The 9,790-nt window shown below is 48.3% G+C and overlaps 1 protein-coding gene across 2 annotated transcripts; it reads left to right on the top strand.

The window, feature by feature from the left end:
- Positions 1-1,021: 1,021 nt before the first annotated feature.
- LOC307206322 (uncharacterized protein) lies at positions 1,022-8,690 on the top strand. 2 transcript variants are annotated; one of them, XM_079959498.1, is made up of 3 exons: positions 1,022-2,438; positions 6,004-6,130; positions 6,638-8,690. In XM_079959498.1, exons 1-3 carry the CDS (start codon positions 1,578-1,580, stop codon positions 8,461-8,463), a joined length of 2,814 nt encoding a protein of 937 aa, XP_079815624.1. In that variant the 5' UTR covers positions 1,022-1,577; the 3' UTR covers positions 8,464-8,690. The 2 variants fall into 2 exon arrangements, with proteins under 2 accessions (XP_079815624.1, XP_079815625.1); XM_079959499.1 differs by having other exon boundaries at positions 1,023-2,438; positions 6,641-8,690.
- The last annotated feature ends 1,100 nt before the right edge of the window (positions 8,691-9,790 follow it).

Here is a 9,790-nt window from a genome sequence, read left to right as displayed (position 1 = left end):
GGGTAACATTCTATAGTGCCATATAACTAGGTGCTGGTTTGATCTCCTTTCTGTGGCCGGTATGTTGCAAAATGTTTAAATCTTGTGAGAAGGTTGTAAAATGTATTTGGTTTTTTCCTGCCCATGAGAATTGTATAAAAGAAAAAGGGGAAAGGGAAATAATTTTGACAGATATTTGCTAAATAAACTAATGTTGACTCTGTTCTTTTGCATTTCTTTTTTTTGGGGGGTGTACTTTTTAATGACTTGATGTATAATATTTTGTTGGAAGCCGCCCAAACCCAGCCAGATGGGCGGGGTATATTTATACATACATACATACATACATACATACATGACAGGACGCGGGTGGCACTGTGGTCTAAACCACCAAGCCTCTTGGGCTTGCTGATCAGGTCGGCGGTTCAAATCCCCAAGACGGGGTGAGCTCCCATTGCTTAGTCCCTGCTCCTGCCAACCTAGCAGTTCAAAAGCACGTCAAAGTGCAAGTAAATAGGTACCACTCTGGCAGGAATGTAAATGGCGCTTCCATGCACTGCTCTGGTTCGCCAGAAGCGGCTTAATCATGCTGGCCACATGACCCGGAAGCTGTCTGCGGACAAATGCCGGCTCCCTCGGCCTATAGAGCGAGATGAGCACCGCAACCCAGAGTCATCTGCAACTGGACCTAATGGTCAGGGGTACCATTTTTACATACATACATACATACATACCCCGCCCATCTGGCTGGGTTTCCCCAGCCACTCTGGGCGGCTTCCAACAAAATTATTATTATTATTATTATTATTATTATTATTATTAGAAGCGAGTTCTCGATCCTCAGTGGGAAGCGCACAGAGGGCACACATGACCACTAGTGGATCTAGCCCAGATAATTTTGTTGTGAGCGATCACTCCAGCTGAAATCCGCACGTTTGAGGGCTGCCATCCTATAGCCGCCTTTCTCCACTAGGGGCCTCCGAGACGAAAGCAGCTTTCTCTTTGCAAAGCTTTTCCTTCCTGCGCGGTCGAAGCCTTATGTGCCGATCCGACGCTGTCTCCTCCTCCACCTGCTGACGAGCGAAAGCGGGGCGGGGCTTAATCAGCATCCCCGTCCAACCTGAACGCCGCTTTCCTTCTCGTCGCGCGCTCCACCCTCTCCGACCGGAGTGAGAACTTGTCAGCCCGATGGCTCCGGGCTCCTCCTGCCTCCGAGCAACCCGCGCCCCAAGAGCTGCTGCGACTTAACAATTAACGCCGGATACAGGGAAAAGGGGAGGAAAAAGGGCTGGGACATCGGAGCGAGGAAACCTCACATATATCCCTTCCTTGCGCGGCTTTTCCGATCGCGTTGAAGCGGAGGCGGAGGGACGCGCGCGCGCGCGCCACCCGCAGACCCTGAGCCGGACCAGAAGGAGAACCTTGTCGTTTCCCGGCAGCTCTTCGGCCGATCTCCGGCGTCCCTTGGCTTTGTTTCAGGGATTTTCGTTTTCCTCCCTTACTGGTTGTTGTTGTTGTTTGTCCCCCCCCCCTCCACTCTTCCGAAACCATCCATCTCTTTCATTTGATTTATTGATTTTCCTCCTCCTCCTCCCCCCATGAAAATGCCTCTGAAATACGTCAAGAGTCGGAAAGGCAGGGATCAGCTGCTTCACGAAGGGTACCTGTATCGGAAGGAGCGGGAGAGCAAAAGCAAGATAGTCTGGAAATGCGCCAACTACCACAAGTCCCATTGCCCGGGAAGGGCCCACACGCGCCACGGCAAGCTGGTCCACTCCTTGCCACACGATCACCCTCCTCCTGCCAAGACAGCCGGCACGGATGCCGAGATGCGTGGCACGAAGGAAAGGCCCTCCTCTAGCCAAGAGCCCGTCCGCAAAGGGTCCGTGCCGGGCTGCCAGGCGTTGCCAGGGGTGCCTGCTTCCCGCAAGCCACGCACCCAGAATGATCCAAAGCTCACCATCCAGCTCTTGAGAGCACGTCTGAACGCAGCCCGCCAAGTCGTGTCGGACTTGCAGCAGGGATCTTCTTCTGTCGCTGAGACAGTTCCTGTAGATCCATCTTCGCCAGCATCTCTGGACTTGCCTGAGCGCTCAAGTGCATTTGAGAACGCGAGATCCACCCCTGCTCTGGGCAATGGCACAAATGCATCCCGTTTGTTCGCAACCCGGTCCGGTCGGGAAGCTGCCCGCCAGAGGTTCCGCTTGGGCCCTGTCCCGCCTGCAGAAGCCCCCCAGGAGATTCTGTCCTGGCTGAGCGAGGCAGCTGAGCAATGGCTGCGTCCTCAGCAGCACAGCAAGGACCAGATTGTGGACATGGTCGTCCTGGAACAGTTCCTGAATGTGCTTCCGGGGAACTTGCAGGCATGTGTGAGAGCCAGGGAGCCAGGCAGCAGCAAGGAAGCACTTCAGCTGGTCGAGAGCTATTGGAGGGAAGAGGAGCCAGCTAACGCTGTTCAGGTGCTGGCGCTGGGTTGTGTTTTGTTTTCTTTCTTTTATTGATATGTTTACATGTGTTGCCCACTTTTCCTTCAAGGAGCTTGAGGTGGCCTAGGTCAGTGTTCCCCAACCTTGGGCTCCAGCTGTTTTTGGACTACAATTCCCATCATCCTTGTCCACTGGTCTTGCTAGCGAGGGATGATGGGAGTTGTAGTCCAAAAACAGCTGGAGGCCCAAGGTTGGGGAACACTGGCCTAGGTGGTTCTCCACCTCCCAGTGTTATCCTCACAATGACCCCGTGGAGTAGGTTGGGCTGAGAGTGAGTGACTACCCCAAGGTCACACAGTGAGCTCTGTGACTGGGTGGGGATTTGAACCCCTGGACTCCCGGCTCTTAGTCCAACGCTCTAACCACTACGCCACTCTGGGTGGAGCTCACTTAAGAATGGAATGCTGTTGTGCATCCGATTCTAATGCAGACCCAGGAAAAACTGGTACTGGTTGATGTTGCCCTTTGTGCTTCTGATGTTGCAGACCTGCTGTAGCTTAGGGGGGAAATGCAGCCCTCTAGTCCTCTCTTAACTGGCCCTCTGTGCTTTCCCAGACCACAACCCTCACCAGCCCTGCTCCATGTCCCTCAAGTGCTTTTGCCTGGCTGGAATTTGTCCTCGAACTATGATGGCGTTTGACTGTGCTGGGGCTACAGCCATGTCTGTTGCCCCACCCACCCTTGCCTCGCCATTGGCATGTGGCCCCTGGGTGATTGTCTGTGAAGGGATGTGGCCCTTTAGGTTCCCCACCTCTGTGCTATGGAGACCAAGTGAGTTCCGTCTCCCTGGCCAGAAACTGACGTCTGGTGTTAATCCTTTTCGGACGGCTAGAGAATATCTGCTGCAATGCATTCAGCAAAAGGTCAGGGTGGTGGGTCACAGGGTTTGTTGGGGCCTGCACTGTGGGAAAAGGTTTACTTGGAGCCTGCTGGGAAAGGATTCTGGTAACCTGGATATGACACACATATCATTTATAACCAGTGTTTTTGTTTTGTTTTCGCTGGCTTTTCTTCTTTTAAAAGGCGGGCAGGTGTGGAGGACTCTCTGGTCCTGAATGGGGTAACTGTGCCCCTGAAGGACCAGGTGCACAGCCTGGGAGTCATTCTGGACTCACAGCTGTCCATGGAGGCGCAGGACAATTCTGTGTCCAGGGCAGCTGTCTACCAGCTCCATCTGGTATGCATGCTGAGACTCTACCTGCCCACAGACTGTCTCGCCAGAGTGGTGCATGCTCTGGTTATCTCCCGCTTGGACTACTGCAATGCACTCTACGTGGGGCTACCTTTGAAGGTGGCCCAGAAACCACAACTAATCCAGAATGCGGCAGCTAGACTGGTGACTGGGAGCGGCCGCCAAGACCATATAACACTGGTCTTGAAAGACCTACACTGGCTCCCAGTACGTTTCTGAGCACAATTCAAAGTGTTGATGCTGACCTTTAAAGCCCTAAACGGCCTCAGTCCAGTATACCTGAAGGAGCGTCTCCACCTCCATTGTTCTGCCCAGACACTGAGGTCCAGCGCCGAGGGCCTTCTGGCGGTTCCCTCACTGCGAGAAGCCAAATTACAGGGAACCAGGCAGAGGGCCTTCTTGGTAGTGGCACCCGTCCTGTGGAATGCCCTGCCACCAGATGTCAAAGAGAAAACTACCAAACTTTTAGAAGACATCTGAAGCCAGCCCTGTTTAGGGAAGCTTTTAATGTTTAATAGGTTATTGTATTTTAGTGTTTTGTTGGAAGCTGCCCAGAATAATAATATATTATTATTATTATTATTAAAGGCTGTGTGAGGTGCAATTGAAGCTATTCCTGGCTTGCAGATGCCATGATGGAAAAGCTTTCTTCGTGCTTGTCACGCAGCTTTAAACTGCAGGAGAGCATTGCTGGAAGCAAAATGTTTCCTGCTCTCTCTCTCTCTCTCTCTCTCTCTCTCTCTCTCTCTCTCGTTGATACAAGGCGCAGATGGCACATTATTGCTCATAATCTGGTTGAGTAACCAGTCTGATTTGGTCTCTTCTCTGATTATATCTCATTTGTGCCTGTGACAGAGTGTGCCTATTTAATCGCATTGGTGTTAGGTGAGGTTAATCCTGTGTTCCCATGACCAAATAAATGGGAAGCTTCCTGCTGATCTTCCCTTCCCTTCCCTTTCTTTTCTTTTCTTTTTTAAATATTATTTTTATTCAATTTTTCCAATACAAAATTTATACAATTCATACATCTTTTTTTATATCCGTTCTCCTTTTGACTTGGGGGTTGGACTCGATGGCCCTTGTGGTCTCTTCCAATTCTATGATTCTATGACTTCCCTCAACTTGACTGATACTCCTTCCCTTCTTAATTTCTTACACATTTCTAAGACCTTACTTCCATTATTTTTATAGATTAAGTCTTATTTTGCTCACATTCTAACATTTCTTCTTACAGAGCTTCATTAAAGCTTACAAGCGTTATTTGATTATCACTTAATTTATGCATATACTCTGTAAACTTTTCCCAATCTTCTATAAATCTCTGATCTCGTCGATTTCGGATCCTTCCCGTCAATCTATCAAGTTCTGCGTAGTCCGTCATCTTCATTCTCCATTCGTCTAGTGTGGGTAGCTCCTCTTGCTTCCATTTCTGTGCCATCAATATTCTTGCTGCAGTCACTGCATATAAAAATAACTTCCTTTCTTTCTTATTTATCTCGCTCCCTGTAATACCAAGTAAGAAGGCTTCTGGTTTCTTAACAAAAGTGTATTTAAACATTTTCTTCAATTCATTATATATCATTTCCCAAAAGCTTCTTACTTTCTTACATTCCCCCTTCACTTTCATTCTGTACAGTTAAGTGGGAAATGCCAAGATGCTGAGTGCTGTGATATGGAGTAGCATAGAATGGGATAACCAGAAATGGCCTGGGGCTAGACTGAGCAAAAAGGGGTTTGCACAAAAGCATGCTCTGAATGCTATGCTATCAGAGCCAGGGGGAGAAATTGGGTAACCATAGTACTTTTTTAACAAATGATTTTTAATAATAATAATAATAATAATAATAATAATAATAATAATAATAAAAAACCTGGTGTGTGGTGTCTAAATGCAAGTTATTGGACTTAAGAAATTGCCAGGCCTCTGGTCCATCTCCTCTAGTATAGTCATCTCTGACTGGCCCTGAATCTCAAATGTCTTGGATACCAAGACTGGAAAAAAGGCCCTCACCCAAGATCCTTCAGCTGGAGATAGAATCATAGAATCGTAGAGTTGGAAGGGACTATGAGGATCATCTTGTCCAACCCTCTGCAATGCAGGAATATGCAGCTGTCCCATACAGGGATCGAACCTGCAACCTTGGCGTTATCATCAGCACCATGCTCTAACCAGCTGAGCTATGTGTGTGCAATGTATGTGCACTGCCACTTTTGTGCATTCAGATTCTCTGGTCTGCCTCTAAGCTATGTCCCTTTCTCCCAAAACCTTCTAAGGCTTTGCCCAACACAGTCAGCAGAAGTCTGAATACTGTGATGTTAATGGAATATCCCTCTTGTTTGTTTCAGGGCCTGGTAACCTTTGAAGATGTATCTGTGCATTTCACGGAGGAAGAATGGGCTCTGCTGGGCCACAAAGAGAAAACCCTTTACTGGAATGTCATGCAGGAGAATTACGATAACGTGGCCTGGATGAGTAAGTGTTCCTAGAGAATCCAGGTGCAGTTACCAACTCTTTCCACTTTTACATCACTGCAGCATACAGTTTAGGCATGCATCAGTTATACCCAGATTTCTCTTGAAATAATCATCCCCTTGTACATCTTTTATTAACTATTTTATGTGGTCATCTAGCTTCCCATTTTTAGATGCCCTTTGAATACTTTCTTTCATCAACAGTCTTTTTAAGTTGAACTCATGACATTTTCTGCTTCTGTACTTTCCTTGCATTTACTGTTATTTTAACATTTGCTGTACACTGCTTAGATGGCTTCTATACAAGTTAGCAGTATAAGCATATTTTTACAAATAAATAAACCGAACTCACCAAGCCTTCTGCTGATCCAGATAGGCATAGGATTGCACCATGAGCTGAATATTCAGTTTTGTGACTTCTCTTAATTGCAGTAGAGAGGAACTGGTGCGGCCAATGTATTCTTAATGAATTTTTAGGACACGGTGTGATTGCTTTTCCGTGCTTCAGCAGGTGACGGGACCGATAGCAAAAGCAGAGAAGAGGATCCTTGGCTGGAAGTGCGCGAATCGGTGGCAATGGGAAAATCCAAGGAGGCTATTTTGCAGAGTCCTGAACAAGACTTGCTAAGGCAGAGCTGTCTGGAGAGGCAGCAAAAAACCAACTCAGGAAGAGAAAGAGAAAAGGATGTTCTCTGTTGGAAGAGTTTGCAAAAACTAGACAGTGACATGGTTCACCTAGAGATGGAGACATGTGCCGATTGTGAGGATAGGGGCGAATCCTTATCAGCATTTATCAATACTCAGGAAAGTCCCAGCAAGCAAAGTTCTGAGCCTATGACTCAATCTGGGGAGTCACATGAATTATCTGAGAAGAAAATCCTCGAGAATTTTCTTCAGGAAAACTTAATCAAAGAGGACCAAAGCAGTTTGCTGGAGCAACAGGCAAGCCAAGAGAGATCTACTCTTCTTAGAAACAGCTTGAGGGACCCACTTCGTCTCGACTCTAGGCCACGTACTGATTCTGCAGAACTGGAGGAATCACTAAGACTTGGCAGCAATCAGAAAATTCACAGCAGGGAAGATCCTGACTATGTGGCACTGGAAATGTCTGTGGACAAGATTTCTCAGATTTCTGCCAAGCAAGACCTGCAGTCCAAGCCTATGCAGCTTTGCTCAAACCTGATTCTCCCTGAAGTGATCGAGACGGCAGACTTACAGCACAAACTTGCACATGTTTACTCAGAAGTAAGCACCACTGAGGCCACTGGGGCTCACTCCCAGGGAAGTGGGTGTAGGATTTCAGATTCAATCAGCGAGGACCAGAACGTTCTGGAGAGCCATTGCGCCAGCATCTCAGGAAATGATGACGGACAGGAGAAATGCCTTCTCTATGGAAATGGTCTGGGAGATCTGTCCAAAGACATGCTTCAGCTAGATGCTGAACCAGGACCAGAGAACCAGAATAGCCGCACTGGTTGTGGGGGTCAAGATCAGTGCTCAAAGCACATTGTTAGCCAGGAAATGGCTCAGAGGGAAGACCTATATAAAAGTCACAAGTCCAATAGGCGGTTCACCCAAAATTCAGTTCCTGCTGGCCAGGCTAGCTGTTCCGATTCAGGTAAGAAGCCCAAAGACCTCTTGGCTTTAATGAAACACAGGCGGCTTTACAAAAGAGGAAAGTATTTTAATGGGGAAAACATGCATGCCAAGTCTGTTCTTGGAGTGCCTCAAAGAATCCAGCCAGCCAGAAAACTTCAGAAACGTTTGGACTGGAAAGACAAGGGCCTCTACAAACTTAGCCAATGCAGACTTCTTGAACCAGGAAGAAGACCAAGGCAACCCCTCAAAGACCATCTCCAGACTCGCGAAGCATTGCATCAGACTACAGCGACAATCAGAACGGCCTCAGGGACTGGACCTTCGCCTCCAAACCCCAAAAGACTGAAACCCGAGCCAATATCTCCCTCCCCTCCCCCTCTCTACAAAATGGCGGCTGAGCCAACGCTGGCCCAGTTCATGGCTCTGCTAGAGCAAGTTGCTGCCGACGCTGTGGAGATAAAGTCTGCAGTCTCCCGCTTGCACAACTCAGTCACTGCCATCCACAGCGCCCTCGGGAGTCTCTCTGGGTGTTCGGACGAGGCTGAGCTCAGGATTTCCGACTTGGAGGACACCTCCCGAAATACAAAGGCCCAGCTTGTGAAGCAGTGTAACGATATTAAAGCTATCGAGGCCAAAATGATTGGGAAAGCCATCCAGACCAATGTCATGGCAGGGTTGTGGTCGTCGCTGAGGGCTCAGAGAGAGGCAGCCTCCCTTCATCAGCCCCCTAACTAATGTGTAAGGATGTTCTGAAGACTTGGCTCAGAGAGAGAGCAAGCACCAATCATTCCAAAACTAGGCTTGGATGCGATTGGTCCAGACAACCTGTTCAACGCCCACGAATCTACCACTCCTTTCTGCTGCCTTAGAAAAATCTTTGCAAGCTTTTGACCCTCCGCTTCTTTCAATAAGCCTTTGGTGACCACAGTAAAAAAATAAAATAAAATGGTTCTTGTGCCCCTGCTGGTGTTGATTCAAGTCATCTTGGCCTACCTAGGAACAGAGGGCAGGAGAGTAGTCTGGGAGCAAAGGGGATGAGGGCAGCCAGTTTTGCTTGCTACATTCAGGTACCAGAGGTAAAAAGTAGGTTTGCCATATCATAATTTGACATATTTTGCATTCAGTTACCCCTTGTGTACAAAATACAGTGGTGCCTCGCAAGACGAAATTAATCCGTTCCGCGAGTCTCTTCGTCTAGCGGTTTTTTCGTCTTGCGAAGCAAGCCCATTGACGGATTAGCGCTATTAGCGGCTTTTAGCGGATAAGCAGATAAGCGGCTTAGCGGCTTAGAAAAGGGGGGGGGAGGAAAAAAAACCCGCAGGAACTTGCAAGACATTTTCGTCTTGCGAAGCAAGCCCATAGGAAATTCGTTTTGCGAAGCACCTCCAAAACGGAAAACCCTTTCGTCTAGCGGGTTTTCCGTCTTGCGAGGCATTCGTCTTGCGGGGCACCACTGTATATAAGATGTACGCACACATTTAAATCTAACCTTAGAAAGGTGATGGGACAGATCAAACTTACATGATTGGCAGGTGGGCAGCGTTTGCTAGAAGGGGCCCTGTAAGCTATCAAGGGGTGCCAATGTAAATAAAATATTGGGGGGGGGCAGGTAAGCCCCACCTTGCATAATCAATCACAAGATGCAGCATGCACACCATTCGAATGGCAATGCCCATCAATGGGGAGAGCACTGTCTTCCTCAAATATTTTATTTTGGGGGCTGATGGGACCTTGATCCCTAGGAATCGGTTCCCAAGAGGACATCTGGAGGTAAGCAATGCAAATATTGGGAATTAATCACTAACTTAAAGGTAAAGTGACCCCTGACCATTAGGTCCAGTCTCAGATGACTCTGGGGTTGTGGCACTCATCTCACTTTATTGGCCAAGGGAGCCGGCGTACAGCTTCCGGGTCATGTGGCCAGCATGACTAAGCCGCTTCTGGCGAACCAGAGCAGCGCACAGAAATGCCGTTTACCTTCCCGCCGGAGCAGTACCTATTTATCTACTTGCACTTTGATGTGCTTTCGAACTGCTAGGTTGGCAGGAGCAGGGACTGAGCA

The sequence above is a fragment of the Podarcis cretensis genome (assembly GCF_951804945.1).
Source record: "Podarcis cretensis genome assembly, chromosome: 2".
NCBI lineage: Eukaryota > Metazoa > Chordata > Lepidosauria > Squamata > Lacertidae > Podarcis > Podarcis cretensis.
The sequence above is the reverse complement of the archived record's forward strand: the minus strand, read 5'-3'. Positions and strand labels throughout refer to the sequence as shown.

Coding starts and splice junctions, on each gene's coding strand:
- LOC307206322 (XM_079959498.1), top strand. CDS start 1,578: ATGAAAATGCCTCTGAAATACGTCAAGAGTCGGAAAGGCAGGGATCAG. Junction 2,439..6,003: donor AGCCAGCTAACGCTGTTCAG/GTGCTGGCGCTG, acceptor TGTTTGTTTCAG/GGCCTGGTAACCTTTGAAGA. Junction 6,131..6,637: donor CGATAACGTGGCCTGGATGA/GTAAGTGTTCCT, acceptor TCCGTGCTTCAG/CAGGTGACGGGACCGATAGC.